This window comes from Triplophysa dalaica, chromosome 1 (assembly GCF_015846415.1).
Source record: "Triplophysa dalaica isolate WHDGS20190420 chromosome 1, ASM1584641v1, whole genome shotgun sequence".
In the NCBI taxonomy this organism is placed as follows: Eukaryota; Metazoa; Chordata; class Actinopteri; order Cypriniformes; family Nemacheilidae; genus Triplophysa; species Triplophysa dalaica.
This window is the reverse complement of record NC_079542.1, coordinates 18,661,430-18,684,244: the sequence shown is the minus strand read 5'-3', so window position 1 is coordinate 18,684,244 and position 22,815 is coordinate 18,661,430. Positions and strand designations below refer to the sequence as shown.

General features: G+C 39.9%; 1 protein-coding gene across 21 annotated transcripts in view; it reads right to left on the bottom strand.

The window, feature by feature from the left end:
• Window positions 1-67: 67 nt before the first annotated feature.
• madd (MAP-kinase activating death domain) overlaps window positions 68-22,815 on the bottom strand; it is a 49,453-nt gene continuing 26,705 nt past the window's right edge. For 2 of the 21 annotated variants that reach the window (XM_056745373.1, XM_056745534.1), the window contains 25 exons: window positions 22,187-22,290; window positions 21,888-22,099; window positions 19,980-20,230; window positions 19,751-19,890; window positions 19,524-19,622; window positions 15,594-15,702; window positions 14,930-15,116; window positions 14,692-14,842; window positions 13,948-14,151; window positions 12,753-12,809; window positions 10,778-10,878; window positions 10,568-10,648; window positions 10,012-10,170; window positions 9,766-9,883; window positions 9,220-9,282; window positions 8,456-8,576; window positions 7,899-8,004; window positions 7,627-7,737; window positions 7,363-7,470; window positions 7,119-7,283; window positions 6,960-7,032; window positions 6,669-6,775; window positions 4,090-4,159; window positions 1,866-1,912; window positions 68-1,775 (listed from right to left, as the gene is read on the bottom strand). In XM_056745373.1, the coding sequence (XP_056601351.1) occupies window positions 1,662-1,775; window positions 1,866-1,912; window positions 4,090-4,159; window positions 6,669-6,775; window positions 6,960-7,032; window positions 7,119-7,283; window positions 7,363-7,470; window positions 7,627-7,737; window positions 7,899-8,004; window positions 8,456-8,576; window positions 9,220-9,282; window positions 9,766-9,883; window positions 10,012-10,170; window positions 10,568-10,648; window positions 10,778-10,878; window positions 12,753-12,809; window positions 13,948-14,151; window positions 14,692-14,842; window positions 14,930-15,116; window positions 15,594-15,702; window positions 19,524-19,622; window positions 19,751-19,890; window positions 19,980-20,230; window positions 21,888-22,099; window positions 22,187-22,290 (3,058 nt within the window). In that variant the 3' untranslated portion in view covers window positions 68-1,661. Of the gene's footprint in view, window positions 1,776-1,865; window positions 1,913-4,089; window positions 4,160-6,668; window positions 6,776-6,959; window positions 7,033-7,118; window positions 7,284-7,362; window positions 7,471-7,626; window positions 7,738-7,898; window positions 8,005-8,455; window positions 8,577-9,219; window positions 9,283-9,306; window positions 9,664-9,765; window positions 9,884-10,011; window positions 10,171-10,564; window positions 10,649-10,777; window positions 10,879-12,752; window positions 12,810-13,947; window positions 14,152-14,691; window positions 14,843-14,929; window positions 15,117-15,593; window positions 15,703-19,523; window positions 19,623-19,750; window positions 19,891-19,979; window positions 20,231-21,887; window positions 22,100-22,186; window positions 22,291-22,815 lie in introns of those variants that run through there. The other 19 variants (XM_056745365.1, XM_056745394.1, XM_056745432.1 and 16 more) reach the window with 12 other exon arrangements.

Below are 22,815 nucleotides of genomic sequence, written 5' to 3'. Positions count from 1 at the left end.
TCAATAATACTTAAAGGTTATTATTCGCACTGCTGAGTAATAACTGAACCGAATTATCTACAACACATTTGGGTTGGACATCTTTTATTTTCATATTGCCAAAGCTGTACAGGTTCTATAAATATTTTTGTTTTATATTTACATCCAATATCTTGATTTCTTCTTGTTCCAGACAATACACAGACTAAAATGAGTGTGCAACTCTATCTCTCTCACACTTTTAGCTACACACCTGATCCACTATTTTCACAACATCTGTTTTTAGAGGACCCAGACCCTGAACATGAGTTTTGTGCTATTTACAACTCTATACCCATAGTCAACTGGCTTATCCAGTCCATTTGCAGTCTGCTCACAACTGAATTAAATGGAACACCACATTTGTAGTGTGCACATTCATACATGTACGGTACATCTATTAAAAATGTGAGTAAACCATAAAAGAACATTAAAATATATATCCCTCCAGCTAGTTGTCGTCAAGAGATGGTCTAAATCATCTGTATTTCGAGACACACTCTCTCGTCGTCTTTCTTACACAAGCACACACACACAAGCAGGAAGAGACACTTTAAATAGAACGTTTTGGAATAGACAACGTCTTGCTTCATCAGCGTTTCAGTAGCAGGACACACGACTTGGGCTTTCCCATTGTAACCGAACAATCTCCAAATGCAGCGTTTTCTAGATCAATAATGCCAATTTCATTGTTTTTCCTAAACAAGAACGACCGGAAACAGAACTGATTTCTAATCCACTGTGTTACTCTCTGATTTCCATATCATGAGCTCCGGAGGACAGTGGAACTCTGAAGGAATGACTGGACTTGTTCTAAGTACCCACTATTGATAGTATTTAACATCTAGAAAACAAAGTACAGCGTCTTAACATTTTTGACATTATTTCAACATTGCTTCAGTAAGATGTACATTATTTTATCTCTTTTTTAAATATTCATTTTTTGTTTCTTAAAGTGACATGCATTTCAACACAGCAGTTCACAGACAGGGATCTTTACAGCGAGTACAGTAGTTTGAGTTTCACGTGGCAGAGCTTAAGAGATATACAGACCGTAGACCACTGACAGCAGGTGAAGAAGGGCAAATGGAACATTTACGAATGAAACAGCTGCCCCGTTGCGGGCGGTTAAGGCAAAACCCCTCATATGTGGCAGCATATGCAAAGACTTAGAACATTTCACCCACCACAGACATAACAGACTGGAGCTCACGATACAATTTAGCACATTTATATTACTTACACAGTCTGTGAACTGGTTTCAGAGGAGAGGGGGCCAGTGAGCAGGGTGGGGCTCAACACATTTACCTGATTCTCTGCATGCCACTGCCAACTCACGAGAGCTGCGCAAGGGAACTGCATGCAATGGCTCTGGTCGAATAAATAATTTAAAAAAGCATGTAGATACTTCAACATCAACCTATAATAGTCAAATCTTGTCCTGGCTGATGTCCATATCATGAAAATGAGAACCCACAATACTAGAGATGGAGCGTTATATCAGGCATGTGATCAAATCTAAGAGGGAATCAATATTGGAGCAAGGGTCTTCAAAAGGAGCTTGGTACAGTAGTCAGGTAGTCATGATGTATTGCAGGCATTTTAGGAGCAGGTTGAAGTGAATGTAGGAGACGTGTGCTCTACTAGCTTGGTAGTGGACGAGGAGACAGCATCTTGGGTTTGCCCTCTGCCTCCTTCCCCTTGACTGCCGCCATGTAGGAGAAGAGACAGAGCACCGAGTAACAGATCTGATGTGCCTGAGTATAAAAGAAAGAGGTCATTTCGACTGAAGAAATATTATAGTGTACTGCGTAGTGTATTGCACAGTATAGCTACTTAAATCTTACCATAGGAGTCTTGTATTTGTGGATCACCACTTCTTTAGTTTCAGGAACTGCAAACCCCAGTGCAAGACACAAAACAAAGAGTTCAACAGCAGTGGAAAAAACAAAAGCAATAAATAAAGGGCAGGGGGCAGAAACAGAGAGAGAATTAAAGAGAGAGAAATATGAGAGGAGAGATATATAAGGCTCATGGCAAATTAAGTGAAAAGTATTACTAACCGAAAGCTCCGTTCCAAAACCTAGTGAGCTACCACACTCTTTAAACACTCTTGAATGACAAGAAAATTGTGCACAAATATAGGAATAGTTCACACAGGATTTCTGTCTTCCTTTACTCACCCTATATAACCCAGTATAACCTGTATATGACTCTTTTGTCTGTGGGATGCAATAGAAGAGATTTTGAGAAATGTCTCAGTGGGTTTGTGTGCATACAATGGAGGTCAATGCCTTATAGGCTTTAACTGGTGTAAATTATATGTTTTCATATTTTTGTGAATTATCTTTTTAAGTGCCTGGGAGTCTTGACCGCAATTTATAAGACGCAAGAAAAATTGCATGATACTTTTTTACTAAGACAGAAAGTAAACAGAATAAAGGAAAAGGGGGATGTAACACACTGCAAATATTCACATTAAGCATTTTTGGTGTTCTCTAGTAAAAATATCTAATACTTAAGTTTTTGAAGAGCAGGTCTTTAAAAAGTAAACGGCACAATACACTGAAGCTCTGCGCACCTGGGTTTGGCTCGGACTTATTTTATTTAAAAAAAACAGTTTGGGATACATTTAATCACAATAACTTTTCCTTTACCTTGGATTTATTTTTGCTAAGCTTGTTCCAAAGCATTCTGGGATTGCCTTCTCCTAAAGGATCCTTGCAATGCTGCCATAGGTATTTTGAGGAGGCAGCATTATTGTCTAGCCGGCAAGTTGGTACACTGCCCTAAAATCACTAGGTTTTCGAACAGAGCGTATTATGAATCCCCTTGTCATTAACTCTCGACATTTCAAGCTCCCAGGTACCTGTGGTGTGTTTTAAAAGCCATGACTGTTCAAACACCGTATCCAGTAGGTATAATGATCATTTGTGCTAACTTACAAAAAGAACCAGATGTCACATGACTGCACAATATTTACCATCAGTAGTTTCCCACAAAAGTGAGAAACGTATGTAAGGGGTTACAGAATCAAGGAGGAGAAAAAAGTCAAAGCAAATTCAAGCTGACAGGAAATCCGGGGATTGCTGGGTTTTTCCATCACTTATGAAATGATTTTTACTGCAGGCATGAGTGTATGAACTTGGGTTTTTGGAAACGCAACATATGACATGAAGGCAGTGCGGTGCAGATGAGGTGTAGAAGGACTTAAGTGGTGAAGGAGGGTGTATGAGAGATGATGTAGAGAGTTCAATGAAGAGGACAGTTAAAGAAGAGAAGATAAAGGTGACAGCACTTTACCTGCTGGAGAATGAAGGTTTTCATAGCAGCAAAGATGAGGGGGCGGATTACAAAAAGGAAGCACATAGACACAGCGGTAACCCAGTCTAGAGCTCAGTCTACAACTACAGAATATGTTGTCATCCTCTCATTTCTAACAGAACAGCTTAAACGATTCTAAATATTCTGTTTAGTTATTCATGTACTGACAAAATGAAAGGTTTGTTTTCGAAGACTATTCTATTCACTCAAAGCAGACTTTCAACCTGATCTCATCAGAATTCATAACTATTTTAAGATGTAGCTAATTCATGTGAATTTGCAATGTGAATCGTACAAGAAATTTGATTGTTAGAAAAAAGCAACACTGTAGCCCCTACACTGACCCCACCCCTAAACATGGCGTGAAAGCAAATCGCACTAAAACGTACAAATAAGATTGTACAATTTCAGACCCTCAAGACAACAGTTACGAATTCACGTGAGATTGTGTTGAGCCTTCTCCTCTTATTGCAGCGACCTAAAGACAAAACCAAACTAACTTTTCCTAAGTGAAACTGAGCTGATGAATGAAACCATGAAAGCCAAACTATCTACTTTTGAGTTTTATAAACTTCTCCAAAAATCCCATCTATATCTAAAATATAAAGCATGTGGTACCTCTGCTCATCCTGACCAACACATCTCTCAGATCTGAATACGATTGTTAACATCTCTGCTCTGCGTGTTTGTGAGACTGATTTACCGCTGTGTCGCGTACAGGCCTAGAATTAAAATGGGGGTAATTACCAAACTCCTCCAGGACAAAGACTCCTTTCACTGTATTGCACTTTTTAATGTGACTCAGCTCTATGAAAACCTAAAAACAAACAAAAACAAACAAAAAACAACAGGACACACTGTTACCAACTCACACACTTGTGGGAAAAAAAACAAAAGTATTTTTTGAAGAGATGACAATCTGGACAGTTAGTAACTGTAAACTAGGGATAAAACAAGAAGAACATGATAAGCAAGCTCTTGAAAAGCTATCAGAACTAAAATACTGCACAGAGATAGAGAAGTTTCCATGTTGAGAGAATTACATGGGCCAGTGACGCAAATGGAGAAACCGAGATGTCAGAGTTTCAACACCTGAGCTCTTCCTTCATGCTAAACTTGTCTGTGTGATAAATGTGTTCTTGAGGCACTAGAGAGTTGTAAAATGTGTTTTTGAAGCACTAAAGAATAAATCTGAGACTGCTAACAGATGAGCAAGTGTAATATGGAATAGAGCTTATACAGAATGAACCTACAGCTAAGAATGAAATCCTGGTGCTAGTGATCTGCGCAGATAGGGCCCATGCAAAGACATCCATGGAAAATTCCATCAACAGAAAAAAATGACACAAACACATGTGAAAACATAAGAAATAAAAGTAGAGAAAAAATACAAAAAACACAAAATGACATTTGCCAGAAAAGCTACGGATTAAAGAAAAGGAAAGTAATGGAAAATGTCACCCTAAAAAACAAAACTGCAGAGGTTGTGTACCTTCCGCTCCTTGCAGGGGGAGAGAGCATGAGAGAGAAACGGTTTGGATTATTATTGGACAAAAAGAGCAGAAAACCCCCCTCATGGTGATACGAGCCCACCCGTACCGGGTTACACTACATCCACTGATTTCATACAGAATGAACAAAGGTTCTGTACAACTGAGTAAACAGTTCATATCTTTCATTATTGATGTATTCAGATGATTTTAAAGCCCTGCTGTGATTCCCACCCCATTACCCTCCATGCCTCCTCCACCAGCAATGAAGACCAGCTCCCTCACACATGCCTACAGCCAAAACAGAACAGTGCCAAAACCATTACAACACACACAACTACACTACATGGACAGTCAAAACCCCACTCTATAATTCTTTCAAAGCTTATCTTTAACACAAAGCTCAAGTTTGCTCAAATTGACTGATAAAGCTGGAGCAAGCCAACCTGTTTTAAAGCTGATGAAACACTTGAATCTTTTCCAGTGTATTTGTGAACATGTAACTACTACATTCCTACTTAAGTGAGTTTAATAATGGATTTTCATTAGAGATGCACAGAAGAAAAAAATGGAATAAATATCTGGTGCCCCACCTCTCCTGTCATCAGAGGGTGGTCATGTCAGCCCATTATAACAAAGAATAAAACAAATATAACAACGAAGGGCAGAAAAGCTAAAAATCTGAACTAAACTTTTCAGCAAGTGCTGCCAAGTCTGTAACTTGGTTCTGTTGCATAGAATTTTGCATTAAGTATATACAAGTAATGATTAAAAAATATATTCTGTTGAGTTTTGGTGTTTTTAGTGTGTTTAAAATCCATTATCAATACAATTCAAGGTAAAAATAATTCAATAAGTCATTTTCTGTGTGCATTCAGAATTTTCGGTCTAGTATTTTCATTTCGGTGCATCAATTATTTTGATGTATTGTTCATTTAAAAACAGGATCAGTGCAGTTTAGTTATAGTCTTTGTATGAGAAAAGAATACTTTTTTACATGTAATAGTGTTTAAGGAGTCAAATCTACCATAGTCAAAAGTGAAATACCAGAAGAACACAGAAAACTAAGATACAGTATGATCTGAAAGTGTAATGTCTTACTTTTATTAAACATGTTTTCTGACTATTACAAGACTATGGTTAAGTACTGTTAAAGCTATATTTTTTAAGGATGCATTCTTCAAACCTTCCCAAAACGTATTTGATACATTTCTGCTTAAATGTTCTGCACAAGTTTCTACATCTTACCTCTGTCACACCACAACAAACCGACACGATCACACCAACACTCACAAACTGTAAGGAGCAGAGCTGGACGGCGTGACCATTAACACGTCACACTAACACACACAGCAGGTGGAATGTTCTGGCATTTGAAAAAGCAAATCTCTGCTAATGATTATGCAGCCCCAAAGCAAACATCCAGCAAATAAAGGCAAACAATAATAACAACGGAAAGTAAACAGCTTTTCCTTTCAGAACTTCTCAAGGAACAACCCCGAAGCTATTTAGCTTTCACGGTTTTATTTATTTTAGAGCTTAATTCCCAAATCAACGTTTCATATTCAGTTTGTACTTGTATTTGATTTGTTTTGATTATGTTTTTATGACACTATTGTCAGTTGTTCCAGAGAATATTCTAAGAGGAAGAAAGGAATAACTAGAACGAAAGAGTCAGAAGAAGGAAAAGAGACACAAGGAGATGTTGAGGTGGACTGATGAGAAAGGGAAAGAATTGAGAGAAGTGGAACTGGATGGATGAAGAATGATAGGAAGGGGCATGTCGAATTCTGGCAAACACGTTGTCATGGTTTCAGTGCAGGAAAGACCTCCTACCTGGCTGTGCATAAATTTGAGGTTGATTCCCTCCAATGTGACCTGAAGGAGACCACCCTCCCCTGTCTTCATATCCTGAACTGGAAACTCTCCTCCCAGCTCTGGACCTACACACACGGAAAAACTTTCACATCTTTTTCACCACAAGAAAACATTTCAATAATCCAAAACTGAATATTGACTGCACTGAATGATTGAATAACAATGGTGAAATAAAGTACATTTGGCGACGCTTTGATGACTGTGGCACATTTCACTTGACTTTACCCCAAAAACATACACACATTGTACCTGGTTTGATGCTTTGTTGTCGTGCGGCAGCACGCTCCATGCTGTCTTTAACACAATAGTAGAGTTCTCGACACTAAACACAAACACACAAATAATTAAAAGGTGTACAATAATTACACTGAAATAACACAAAACCATCATGAAACCAGTGCTTCATACCTTCTTGGTGTAAAACTTGTTAAGCTGTGTCTCTTGGCCGTTCCTCCTCCACAGACACAATACTTTGGTCTTAGGGCAGTAGGTCATATTAATGAGCTTCTCATACCACCAGCGCTCATAGACCGTGCCAATGTTACTGCGTAGGACAATGCAGTCATCACACACCTACACACACACACAAGGAAAAAGTGAACATATATTTTCATCCAGACTGGTTCAATGTCATACACAAACAGAAGCTTACCTCCATGAAAAATATGTCGCCAGTGGTATCCGTCCCAGCATGCACAACAAACGTCTGCTTCTTTATGTGGCGGCTGCCACTCGGCCTGATGGAAAGTTCTCGACCAGTCTGCAACAAGATACAGAATCTGTCAATTTGAACCTAATGTGTTTGGCACAGCAGCTTAAAAGTCACTTCATTTCCAAAGTGACTGTCATGACTAGTTAGAAATGGCTGTGATGCCCCTGAATGCAGTAGCTGTCTTTTAACTAAAACGGCTCTAACCAAATGTGCAAGACGGTCTAGGAGTTCATTGATCTCCTGGCTGTGTGTGAGTCCAATGTGAGATTTCCCCATCAGACGGCGAACTTTCTTCCTGATGTCATTCTTACTGACCTACACAAACAAAAACAACAATCAGATTTTTCATCATCATTTATATACATTTTACCGTATAACACACTTATCATTTGGCAACAATTTTATGCGTCACATTTGTGGAGATGTATATCTTACACATACAAAATACATCTGTGGAAGAATCAGTGTTTACATACCTTCATCATAAGCATGAATGCAATCATGTTGTGCAGAAGAGTGGCCAGTAATCTGTCCTCATCATCCTCAAGTCTCTTGCGGTCATGATCTCCCAGAGACAGATACCTGACAGACCACAGCAAAAAATGTAATTGCAAAACATCATCACAACACAGTTAACATGTAAACCAAACAGTTCTTGGCCATCTTTGACTACCATAGTAGGAAAATTGCTTAATACATGTCTTTGTTCTGTTGAACACCAAAGAAGATATTTTGAAGAATGTAAGAAAGCAAACAGTTCTGGGGCACTTTTGACTACCATTGTAACTATTTCTACTGTGGCAGTCAATGGTGGCCAAGAACTGTTTGGTGAAAAGCATTCTTCCAAATATCTTTCTCTGTTTATCAGAACAAAGAAATGTATACAGATTTGAAACAACCTAGAGGGTGAGTAAATGATGAAAGTATTTTCAATTTGGGGTAAACCGTCCCTTTAAAGCCTATTCAAATAAAGTCCAACATGTTACCATTTAGCTGTTCTGTTCCTGAAGAGTGAATCAGTGTGTACACAAACCTGTCAATCATTTCATGTGGTCCCTGATCCATCCCCATCCCCTCCCTTTCTAACATTACAGCATCCAGGTAGGCATCTTCCCAAAACTGCATTTGGTCCCAGAGTGTAGAGCGCTCCTTACCTACACAAACAAACACACTTCTGGTTATACAATGCTTGATACATAACTTAATCTACATGTGTAATTTAATAATTCATTTCAACTATTTAACAATTTTACCAAGCATGCCAGCAGATCCATACACAGAAATCATACCAGCAGATCCATACACAAAAATCAATTATAAGATTTCTGCTTTTAAGGAAAAAAAGCAATAAAACAACTAAAGTTGAACTGAGCAACACAACAAATAGCTTCTTTAAAACACCCTCCCTACATGAACTAACACATACGCTTCAAACACCCACATCAACTCCACTGCATGCAGTAAAAAATAGAGCTTGCAAACGACTCCTATGAAATTAATTTTAACACAAACATTACACACGCCTCCATACAGTTGCGTACAGACTCCACATTCACATTCTCTCAAGCAGGTTTTATCACTTCTCAGTTTCACACACAAACACATAAACTGGACTAGATCCATCTGGTTTACGTAGTCTGCTTATTTCTACACCATGCACACACCAGTATATTAAAATATATTTATTTGGACAACTACATGCATCAAACAAGACGTAAATGCATGAGTGACAAGTGACATAAATCCAGAACTACACACACACACATCCCACGGGTCAAAGATCAGAGTCATTCATACTCAGAGAAAAGGTTTCCATGGCAGCATCCTCCAGTTGGTCCCAAACCGAGCTCTTATCTCGCCCTTTGCAGCATTAAAAAAGGAAGACAGAGAAAGAGAGAGAGAGAGAGAGAGAGAGAGAGGGGGGAATTGGCCGCACAGCAGTAGGTAAAGAAGAGGTTAGAATGTTAGAAGCAAAGCTGTGTGCCGCCCGAGATTCGCAAACCACTAATTCATCAGATGCTTGTTAATTCAATACAACTTCGAGCTAAAGAACGTGCAGTAAATCAGCAAAAGAGAGAGTTAAATAAAAATATGATTATACAAAGCTACAAACGCTTTACATTTACATTACAAATGACTCCAAATATTAGAATAAATACCTCGGAGAATAATTGACTGCTCTGTGAGTGCAATAGAAGCTAAATGTTAAAATAGCAAACAGTATGACACCAGTGTTATTTACTTAAGCAGTAAGAATTGAAATGAAAGGAGAGAAAAAAGTGGGTAAGAAATGAATCAAAGAAAGGATAGTTGAATGTATTAAAAACGAGGATTTACTCTTACCCAGCAGCCCCTCACACAAATAGATTCTCATGCTGACGTCTTCAAGGGGTGGAACTGGTGTTCCCTTATTAATACCCACAGGCTCCTTCACTCCTGGCTTCAGCTGATGGGTCTTGCCCTACATGGGTGACATTGACCACTTGAGCATTGCAGAACTCATTTCCAGATTTTTAACCACTATGCTACAGCAGCAGTAACAGTAGATATGAGATGTATATGAGATATATAAGAGGACCAGACACTCACGAACACAGAGCTGGTTGCCGGGTTGGTCTCAATCTCACTGTCAGACAGTGTGCCCCGGGACAGGTTGAGATGGGCAGTGTGTCTTCCTGTCAGGCCGTCTCCAGCAGTGCTGCTCAGGTCACTGTCCGCACCCAGCGTCTCACCTGAGCTGTTACTCACCTACATATTTAAAGTTTTAGGTTAGCAATGATACAAGTAAATACAAGCACTGCAGTGAAGTCGCTTATTAAGCACAAACTGGAAAGGAAGAAACCTGTCTGCTAACATCAACATGTTACTATCGAGTTGTTTTGGCTTTAAGTGCTCAGCAATGTAAAGAGAATCTATCATATATCTTATATTTTACTTTTTTATCTAAAAAAAACATCCATATTTGCCGGCCCAAAATCCTCCTTCTCCCATACAGTGTTATACGACCGGAAATTACTCTGCCGACACTTGCGTCCCAAAAGCTCACCGGCGCCATCTTGTGCAACTAGCTAATTTATCCCAACGTTTTTTTTTTTTGTGAAGTGTATATCCTTGCAGTGTGTCTGTATTGGTCGTGCCCTACCACTGTGCTGGCCTCGGAATCCTGGCTGGTGCTTCTATGAAGAGCAGGAGGCTCTGAGCTCGCCAGGGAGTCATTGTCACTTTTCTGCAGAAGATGTGCATGAGGAACAGAGAAGAAAAAGAATGCATGAATTTCCCTTACATGATATTTGGATAAAATCATTTAAAATGTATACCCACTGTGGATATTGTGTGGTACTGAGATAAAACTAACCTGTGAGCCAGAGGTCACACTGAGGCCACTGTCAGCACTGATCTGAGATTTCTTCTCCTCTGTGTCACCCCCTTCCACACGCTGTTTTGATCCATCAGCCCCTGTAGAAAACACAAAGTCAGCTGCTCCGTCCACTTACTCCCTGCACTGCATTTTGGGACGTCACATGACTAACAGCGGGCTAAGGCTTTCTCTGCTGTGCAGAGAGCTCAATGTTATTCACCAAGAGAAATAAAGCCTGTTTCATCCAGCTGCCATTCATTAGGTTACAAAGCAGGCAGAGAGAAAATAAAAGAGGTCTGCAGTCATATTAGGGAAACTCACAGAAGCAGATCAGCTGACAGTGGGCCAGATCAGATCACAGTAGCACTGGATATTACACACAGATAGAAGCAGTCACACATGCAGGAAAACACAGTCAACCAATCAGACACGAGGAAGCTTCAGCTGCTACTGGTGTAAATAGAGAAACTCGAATTGCATTTGCAAACCTCTTGTTTTGAACTAAATTTACTGAACGAGGCATCGAAAGTAGAAAAATATACACAAGCTGTACTCCAAATCTTCCGAAAAGTGAGTTAAGAGAATCTTTTGTCAGTCCTTCAACACATTCAAGTCTTGAAAAACGGTTGTCACAGAAGCTTGGGGTTTTGTCATTGCTACACTGAAATAAATAACCAAAGTTTCGCATGATGTAGTTTATCTCACATTCTTACATTTAAATGATAGAAAAAGTGTTTGATTAAAGGGATAGTTCATATAAATTCTGTCATCATTTGCTCACCCTCGAGTTGTTCCAAATCTTTATACATTTCTTTGTTCTGATGAACACAGAGAAAGATATTTGAAAGAATGCTTGTAACTAAACAGTTCTTGACTACCATAGTAGGAAACTTTACAACCATAGAAGGGAAAATTTGCTTAATAAATGTCTTTGTTCTGTTAAACAGATAAGAAGATATTTTGAAGAATGTAGGAAAGCAAACCGTTCTGGGGCACTTTAGACAACCATTGTTATTTTTCCATCTTTGGTAGTCAATGGTGGCTATGAACTGTTTGGTTACAAGCGTTCTTACAAATATCTTTCTCTGTGTTCATCGGAACAAAGAAATGTATACAGATTTGCTTAATGGTGAGTAAATGAAGACAGAATCTTTATTTTTGGGTGAAGTATACCTTTAAAGAAAAATTTTACGAAAGCGAGAAATAAGTAACCACCTAAATATCTTGTTTTTACACCATTTGAAAGCAATGAGAAATAAGGGAATGGTCCTTCAAAACCAAATATATCGAGAGAAAAATCGAATAAATCAATCACAATTAAAAATGTTAATACTTAGCAGAAATAGTAAAGAGTACCAAATAGAGCACACCAGTCAAGTGTAGGGATGGCCATGAGTACTTGAGTAAAACCAGAGGTTTGATTAAAGTTGATTATTTTTAACTTAAAACAATGTTATGGCACAATTTGTAATATAGATATATGATGCAAAAAGACATCTATCAGCCAGAAACTAAAGTGCAGTATAGCAAACTGTAAGGAAAAAGAAATGCAGATGGAACTCCATTTGTTCTTTTTGGACTTTGAACCCAGAAGAGCTTTACAGTGTTGAGTACTCATGCAGTCAAAATGACCAAAATGCACATTCCAAGTCAACATACTTGATTTGCACTTTTAGAAATACTGGCACAAATGATGATGTCATTTCAATATGAAGAACAACTGTTATGTCAAAATGTGCTGTAAAGCTTATTTTATATTATTTAGAGTAGAACCTTTGAAACCTTTAACTTTAAACCCATTCCTTTTGAATTACTGCACTTAACAGAATTCAGGCTTTGGGCCACATGTGTAAATGGGCTCTGGACATTTTGGGCAGGTTCCGCTGCTTTAAGGGAAGTGCAGATAGAAGGACAGATTCCTTGTTTTGCAGTAAAGGACAGTCTAATTTTGTGCTTAGGGAAGTGATCTTACTCTGTTCTTTTTCCAAAGCTTTTTGCTTTCTGTTATCCTGGTGCTTGCTCCACAATTCTACCCAAGATGCATTGCAAGCAAGGAGAGAAAGACAGAGAGAGAATCAGAGAGCCGGTTGAATTGTCAGGTATGGAGGATGAGCTTTTCTTTGTTGAAGAGATAAAAAACAATAAATAAAACTGAACAATGCAAGTGTCATTTTCCAAAACAGGGATGTTTTGTAATGTTCACACGTAGCCGTTCGCAAAATAAATGAAGATTCGTCAAAACATACATAATCAAAGCTAGTGAGATTCCATTACAAAACATCCAAAGCAACCCTGTTCCTGAAGAGCCAGAACGATGGATCTCATACAAACAGCCTCATGCCTTAGCTCGCTTTCCCCGTCCCAGTCATCCATAACGGGCTATGGCTCTCCAAGGCGAGGGTGGATGGCCTGGGAGTTGCAAAAGGCATGATATGAAGACGACAAATCAGCCTCACAGCTGGTGGATGAAATGAGATGTTGCAGAAGCAGGGGTGCAGAGACATTCCGTAGAATTGGAGGTGCATTATTACCAAAGGACACACAAGGCAACGTTATGAGGGGTTGGTGTTTGGAGTGGGCGTGGTGGTTTGTCCCCTGTACACAGACCCAGATACGACCACCAATCAGAGGTCATTGTTTAACCATATGAAATAGAAGCAATATCTGTGGTCAGTTTGGAAACTATGCTCATCGTAGGACTGTCAACAGGGGAGAACAGCTCAGGACCCTTATAGAGAGTAGTGGAGCAGTCCAAAACCTTCACCGTCCCACCGTTTAACTCTCGGCTACACAGAGCTGCAGGTCTGGGTGTTAAAACTAACATGCATCCGATGGATTTAAGGGGGAACCGGGATTGGCAAACAGGATTTGAAACACATGTTTAACATTCCAGAAAGAGTTCATAAACTTATTTCCATCCCAATATTCCAGTAATGTGTCTACACCAAGCAATGCTCTCCCTTGAAACGGTCTCATTCACTGACCCCCAAAATCTAAAGATCTGTTTTGGAAGACGCATACAATTGAAGGAAATTTTATGGCCAAAAGCTGGTGTAGACAGTTAGTGAAATAGAGGATGGGTGTTAAAAGGGACACGTGGCCCCGGAGAGCTCAGGGTACGTAACAAGCAGCGAGGGGACATGCAGTGGGCACTTCGGTTTACACACCAATGGAGGCAATAAAATTCTCCTCGTTCAGACTCCGTGTATCAAACAGCATTGACGTTTTCTCAGAGGAGGGGGGTGGCAACTGGATACGGGGAACCAGTAGCACGCCTGCCGCCCTGGCGCTGTCTATTCGGCCCGATGGGCTCTCCTTACTGCCTGGGCTGCTCACCCCTTCTGTGGGGCTCCGTTTCCGCTTCTCTGGATCTGCGAGCCACGGGGGGGAGGGGGGGCACCGAGGAAATAGAGCGCGAGACAGAGAGAAATGGGAAATAGCAAGGACACATGGAAACATAGGATAGAACGTCAATTTAAAGGATTTCCTTACACAAGTATAGAAAGAAAGACTGAAATACTGAGATAATATAATTGGATCGTGACATCAAAAGTTTAATATAGTCAGTCACAAAGCTGCATACTGCTGTGAAGAAGAATAACAATAATCTTCCAATAAATGTGGGTTTGAAGTACAATATATTAAAGGGATAGACAATCGATTAATTTTAAACCTGTTTGACTTTCTTTCTCCTGCATAACACAAAAGAAGATATTTTGAAGAGTGACGGTTACCGGACAACATGGTACCTATTCACTTACATTAGTTTTGTGTCCATACAATAGGTGTCAGAGGGTGACCAGAGGGTGAGAAAATTATATTTTTTCTATCTCTACACTATCTAACTAAATTTAAAAACCATTTAAAAAAATGAATCTACACATGCATACTAAGTGCTTGTTAAAGGTTACCTTTGGTTTGGTAATGGGTCCATGCTATTTCCAGCAGGCTGAACACACTAGCCATGCCTCCCAGCCCAGCATTAGTGTACGAATTCTCCAGACTTGACACTGTGCACTTCAAAAGGTCCAACATGCCTTTGTAAACCTTTCTGTTGATCTCCTACAGGCACAAGCACACAAAATATAATGAACAAAACACAGGTATATGATTACAGAGAGTTATCTTTCAGAGTGGAGCTCGACTTACAACATCTCTTATAACTTCCTGCTGAGCATCTTCCTCCGATTGGATAGCGCGGTTGAGTTTGCTGAGCACAAAAACGCGCAGCTGTTCGTTCTCTAGAAGGCGGCGAACCTTCTTCATGTTCAACCAGCCCACACCTTGCCCATCGAGCACGCTCTGGACAACCTCTTTCAAAAACTGCTGATTTTCACTGCACAGATTTATACAGTGCCATTTTAAAGACAGAGACTGGCTTTATAAATTTAAACTTTAACCGTAGTCATTAACTTAACTAGCAAAGCCGTATTACATAAAAAGTGTTCTTCCACAGGATTCTGCTAGCATTGCAGTGAACTGCTAGTGCTGTTTTCTTTTGGAGTTACCATTTTTCTTGTATTATCATATCCTTCTGAAACCTTGTATGTCTATTTCACGATTTTTATCTTTTGTAATAAATCATTATTATTAGTCACCCTTTTTGTTTGTCAATGGGTTTTGCAAATATCTAAGTATTAAAAACGTGCTTGTCAACTTTGACAACAAAGTATTAAATCTTTAGAAAAGTACAGTGCTTTTTTCATTTCCCGAATTCTGAGGTTTTGGAAGGACAGTGACGATATGTAACAGACAGTGCAGATGTCATTAAGATATGATACATTATCTTTCCTATATTAAGCGGTTGCAGTACCTGGTGTTGTTGGCTCTGCCCTGAGGAGATGGAGACTCTCTCTTGACAGTAGGACTGTGCTTTATAACGGAGGATTTCTGATCTACCAGCGCTCTGGGAGCTCGTGCACCTGGAAGAAACAAATCACATGTCAGAAACACGATGACAGCATTAAAACGCATTGTGTAGTCAAAAATGTCTACACAGATGTTTTTGTTTTAATCGTGTATGGTAGAATAGAATCCACTAATGTGAAAGACCATCATACACACTCACGCGCACACAAACAAACACGTACTGTATATAGAGACAAGTGCTTTTAACAGATTCGCACACATTGCAGCTCTTGGTTTTCTTTTACACGTCAGTATTTTGCACACTGCGGTCAGGGGGTGTTATGTCTAATGAGGCTGACAGTTAGAGAGCAACTGAAGGACTGGAGCAGTAAGGAGGGTCACAGGAGCAGTGAAGCTGATTGGTTCAAACACAAACACACTTAGGCAAAGAACAGAGTAAAGAACATGAAAAAATGTGAGAAACAGACTGGATGGCACGAAGACCAATACAGAAAAAAGAAAGCCCTTTTTATTCAGATGATCGTAGCATACACGCCCTAAAAGTATGGTATTAGAGCACACACACATATACAGACAGCATAAGTGTGTGTGTATATATGCGTCTACTCCGCACGAGTGGATTTAGCCTACATGCATTTGGCACAACCGTAATAAAGACGGTGTGTGTTTTGTACAATAAGCATCCAAACAGATGGCCGTGTTTACACACTCACGCTATGGGGTAGATTACATGTTAGGAGGAATCTGGAAATATCATCAGACACGGTTTTACATTCAACATAAACCTTTCAGTAAAGTTATGTATACTAAATCCCTGCCTGAAACCCAGTAACATAACACATGCCTGTTATTCTGGACTGGACATCCGTTCATCTTCGAACTCCGAATGAACATTGAGACAGCAACGCAACTAACATTCTGTGTTTTGAATTTCAGTTGTGTTGCTGACTATGGGCAGGAATCAGAACGCTCACGCATCTTAATTTGTGATGCGAACAAGAACTGATGTCATAGGTTTGTCGAACAACTTGAGGGTGACTAATTAATTTTTTTGGCGGAGTTCCCCCTTAAATTGTTGAGCCGTGAAATCCTCAACGTACACAAACTAAGATCCGCAATCTTTCCTGCATAACCACCATTACTCTCCAAGCTGTAACATTACCGATGGTGGTTGCTACACGCAAAGTTTATCCATTTATAAATATACAAACCAGAACCAGCACAAACACAGTGACTGACGTATGGCACAAAATGAGAGTCAAATGCAGGTGATTTGGAAGCGATGGTTGAACGGGATGCTGGGAGATTTAGCTGACTGGCTTTGGAGAAGCATGCAGCTCACGCAGCAAAGGGCAGAACCCACCTTCTCCGCTCCCCGGGCCCATCTCTGTTACAATCTCCATAAGTGAATTTAGCCCAAATACTGGACACAGAAGCCAGAATTAGTGCAGGGGGTTAAAGAGGGGACAGAGAACAAAACCGGCCCAGACAGAACCAGTCCGAACATCAACCCACAACCACAAGCACCGGACGCATGTACATATACAACAGAGAAAACCAGCAGAGAGCATGGGACTGAGAGAGAGAGAGAGAGAGAGAGAGAGAGAGAAATCTCAATTTCCTGCAGCTACTGTTGACATGTAGTACTTTTTTGACCTAGTTTAATAGTGTACGGACTACAAAAAAAACTTGCCTGTTAAACTTTACTAGCTTACAATGAAAACCGGTCTGAACCTGCTAGAAAGCCTAGAAAATAAAAAAAATATATCAAGATGGCAAAGACAACCTTTAACATTACATGCCAATTAAAAAAAGGCTAACAACACCTCTGAATTGTTTACCAGACAATGCTTCCAACTCAGAGCCACAGATACTTAATGTGCTCATTCGTTGTGTTTCTCTGTTTTCACACTGAGTAACATTATAAAGGAGTTTATGTTCACTAAACAGCCAAGAAAACATTCCCAGTTGACTTGCTATCTAAAACACAGCATGGTTTCTTCACTTAAAGGCTCCTGCAGTGCTCTCTTGGTTTTCTCTAGTACCCACCTCTCCACAAGTAGTTCACTTGTAGCTGGGAGCGGGTGTATGTCTATATTAAAATCCTCCATATAGACTCATTTGAAACACCCACATTACAGCTACCAGAGTTCAAAGCCTCTTTAGAGACTTTAGTGGAAATCCACCATCGAATTTGAGTGCTTAAGCAGATAAGAAGCATTCACCACTGTGGTCTTTCTATATCAAATTCACCCATGCAGTGTATGTGGGATGAAAAAGATATGGAACAGACACCAGTCTCCATTAGACGACACACAAATAGGGAAAAACACACAGCACGCAACACAAAGAGCAGTCAACAATTCCACACAAATAAAATGATTTGAAATGAAACCATTGTTGTTGTCTCCTGTATAACTAGGAGCTGCTTACCTTTGTTTTAATTACCAACCAGAAAAAATTATACAATAGAAACAAGAGGAAGGGCAGAGTGGATATATATGAACACAGATATATCCTCAAAGGTTCCAAACTGCTGTCCAGGGTGATTTTACATTTCTGTGAATAATCCAACTGTGATAATAACCCACATTATCAGTTAAAAAAAAGACTGTTTTCAGTTTCAGTGCCAGATAAGACATCCAGGACTGGAGTTTGGAACCAGTGCAGTCGGTCACATCAGGTTAAGATTGAAAAAGGAGTTGCTCATTCTCTCAGGACTCAAAGGGTCTAATGGTTATCAAAACAGCAGTTTGTTTCATCACACTATAAAAACATACCAGGACTGTCAGGACTGTCATCACCGTCGTCTGAGCAATACAAACATCATCCAAAATCATAAACAAACAGAAAGTCAAGTCAACAACAGCATAAAACATGGTTGCTACCCTAGAACATGTTTAAGCACACCGTCTATGCCACTATTTTCCACAGAAACATGTCCTTCAGATTGGTAAAACAGGGACATGATGCCCTCCGTTGCTAGAGCAGCAACACAGGATAAAGAACATTTGTGGGTCGGGTCAAAAAACATTCCCACAAACCTTGATCTGGGTCCTCTGTAAAATCAAAATTGAAATATTCTTTTCAAAAATAATAAATAAGAGAAAAACAGAAAACAGAAAAAATGAACTACTGAGTTCTGAAGGTTGGAGTCGTTTCAGAATTGATGTCTGCCTGTGTTAAACCTTTCTGGCTCGTATGTCATGGACTCTTGTGCCATTCACAATTAAACAAATAGGAATGATCTATTACAATGGGTCTAGATTAGAAGTTGACATGAACAGACGCACTTGAAAACAGTTAGTTTACAAATAGAGGGTATGCATTGACGTCACTTTCCAAAGTGAACATGTTGGGAAGCCCTGGGTCACGCTCCCCTGGATGGCAAAACCCCCAGCAAGATGTTGCGTGGAATTGCATTTCCTTGTACTGTAAGCAGTCATTTTGCGTCAGTTTTCATGTTTCTACTTTAGTCCACATGCAGATGGTACATTTGTCAATTTCTAATCTAGACCCATTGAAATAGTTACATTCCTAATGGTTTAAGTGTGAACGGCACAAGAGCCCATGTCACAAGAGCCAGAGTGTTTGCCACCCACGGGGGCATGATCTGGCGTGCTCACGTGGTGTTCACGATTATCAACAGTAGAAAAGCCGAAGAGAGCGTTTGACACAGAATGATAGAAGTACTGTAAGGAGAGAGAAAGATAAAAGGTTCTGGAGAGTGAGAGAGAAAGCAGAAAAGACAAGGAGACGGACAGGACCGGAGGAGAGATCTGAACTGGAAGAATGAAAAATGAGGAGGGAGAAGACAAGCAGGTGGGTGGATGAGAGCGAAGGCTGCATGAAGATATCAAAGGGCCGTGTTTACCTTTGAGGCTGGGGAAGGGTGTGTTCTTCTCTCTCACTTTATTAGGCAAAGCCAGACTGGACAGACTGAAGCTGGTGCCGTGGTTCTTATACAAGTTACCTAAACATACACAATAAAAAGAACATTTAAATGAAAACATTCCTTGTGTTTTTGTGTCAACTTCGCAGCTCCATCATGAGCTACAGTATTAAGGACTAAATGAAGGTTATGTAAAGCTGGCCACTAACTGGCGAAGGACATGAGTCCCCCGAAGCCATCACTGCTGTTGTTGGAAATGGTGGAGTTAGGCGAGCTATTTCTGGAATCTCCCTCTCCATCTGATTCACCCGGAAGCTTCAGACTGCTGGGTCTCAACGGCCGAGAAGGTCTAAACACACACACGCAGGTCATAAACGGAGGATGTTAAGCCTGTCTATAGATGACTGTGTAGAACTACAGTATTTACTGATCACACACTTGTTGCCGTTGAGATTCTGGTTGAATCGCGGTGTGTAACTTTCCTCCCGCTCATCTGCGTCTGCATCATCCTCTGTAGGAAAGCCATACTGTGGCTCGAAATAAGGGTTATCATACTCTCGCTTCTTATTGGCTGGATCTACAGGCAGTGGCTCAGGGACGGGTCTTGTAAAAGGTACACCCAATCCCGGAGCAGAGTTCTGGAGAGCAACGTTAGCCGACGCCTCAATCTCAACAGGTTCTTTCTGTTCCTGCAAAAAGAACAGAAAGACATAGATCTTTAATAAAATATCACAATGCATGAGGGGTTACACTATGGGGCAATTACAGGGTTATGGATGTGACATTTGCAGAACTTTAAATTCTTAGAAAAAGTACTTATATATATATTTAAGTAATACATTGTTATATATTAGAGCTGTCAATCGATTAAATTTTTTAATTGCGATTAATCGCATGATTGTTATGAGTTAACTCGTGATTAATCGCACATTTTTATCTGAACTAAATTATACTTAATTATTACTTTTTAAGATTTTAATACTCTATTCAACATGGGCATGGGCAATAATGATGCTTTATGCAAATGTATGTTGTATATTATTAGTTAAACCATACTGGACAGAAGTATGAAGACATGTTTCAAAGGTCATAGAAGATAGACAAACAACAGGTTTCCATTACTTCTTTCTTTGCAGCTTTTGACTGACACAAGCCTGTTTACATTTTCGCACAATAGGGCACTGGGCTATGCTTGAAATGGCGCACTACTTTCCTACATCTTGCCAAGGCGCTGTCAAACCTGCTTTTCTGGAGCGAAACTGTGATAGCTCGGTGGAGGCTGTATGCAATGCAAGACATATGCTCGAATGGGAGCTGCCTGTCCGCTGCAGTCATCGGTAGTCTATTGGTAGTCAGTGTGCTAATTTTGAGTATAAAATATTCCACTGTCAGAAAGTGCTCAGCGCAAACGTTAGCATAGTGCCTCTCGTCTGTCTTCATAACCGTCAAAGCGTGTGACCGAAGTTTCCAGTGTGTGTCAAAATAATGAGCCGTGACCCCCATGTAGCTATGGTTACTGAGGGAAGTCCAGTAATCTCCGGTGAGCGCAACCGTGTTTGTCTGTTTAACGCCTCTTTGACTTTAGCTTGCGGAGTTGTCCATCCGTCTCTGCTGAAAACAATCGAGTGTTGTCTGACTTTGGCGAGGGGGCGGAGAGCTCTCTGCATCAGTTGTATGCTTCGCCATCAAGTGATATTTTAAACTCGACGTGCTGCGGTGATAACTTAATTCACATCGACAATTAATGCAGATAACTTTTATCTTGTCGACAGAACCATCAGACATCGTTTTATATAGGAATTTTTCGTTCAGAATACCTTTTTCTTTCTCCATTTCTGTTTGCTGCTGCATGTCCATTTCCCAAACTACGGGCAAGGGTCAAACAGAAAATGCGTGCTGCCTTAATCTCACGTAAAAAAAAATAGTGCTGTTAAAATGAATTTGCGTTAACGCGTTATTAACGAGATAATTTTGACAGCCTTATTATATATATATATATATATATATATATATATATATATATATATATATATATATATATATATATATATATATATATATATATATATATAGTTACCACTATATTGCATCATCGGATTTATATCTTTCTAAAACGTGAAACATTAAGGATGTGACAATTCTGAAAGCGGCACTTACACGAATATGGAAAATCATCCTTAAAAAAAAAATGCTTTTAAAACTTTAAGAGCGAGACCTCACATGGATATTTAAACCACAATATATTGACATCAGTTTTCAGTATGACAAAAACATCTGGTAAAAAGTAATATTTGCATGGCAAGGTTGACCTTCGCATGGAATTGTCCAGATACACTTCACACTTACTCTACTGACATGGTTGACCCCCTGTATGACTGTACTGGGGTTGGAACTGGCTGTTGTGCTGGAACTCGATCGGAGCGGCTGGCCATCTAAGGCCTCTGTAGGGACTTCTGGATCTGGCTCCTGTGCTCCACTCTCTCCTTTAAACTCCTGGAAGTCGTGGATCTCCACCTCATTAGCATCTCCTAGTGCAGCATGAGTCAGGGGGTCAACATCTTAAGAGAGAGAGAGAAATTATGTAGAAGCCGAAGCTAACAGTTGCTTTGAATCCATGGTTAGGGATTATAAATGCAGAGACTCACTTGGTGTGTCCCCCTGAATGTCTCCTTTGATCATTTCATTCACAAAGTCTCCGAGAGACGAGTAGGAAGAACTGGAGTCATCATATCCTTCACTGTCACTACCACTAAAACATACAATGAAAGAAAAAACATAAGGAAACAGCAGATCGTGTGTGAATTAGAGGCTGACATTTTTCGGGAATCCCGCGGGATGGGAAACAAAATCACTATTAGTCACGTGACTGGGACGGGACAAGTAAAATGTCAGCAGGGGTAGGCGGGACCATAACAATCGTAACAACAATATGATACCCAACTTTATACACTCATATACCATCTAATCTATAGAAATAAACAATATGTTTTCATCTTGTTGAACTCAGTTCTAGTTGCGCCCTCTCTGTATGCTCTTCTATTTGCTTTGGTGTGGCCGGTTAAGTGAATGACGTGCTCCACCCCCTTAAAAGTAGGTGGCGGTAATGCACCAAATCCGGATCTTGACCTCGGCTTCGTTCTATCCGGACAGCGACATCCATCCAATTCATATTGTTAAAATTGAGCAGCGCGTCTACATAGCAGAGCTTTACACATCAAGTGCACTCAGGGACATTTATGTTGATTATCTTGCTACCATATCCAATAATATCATT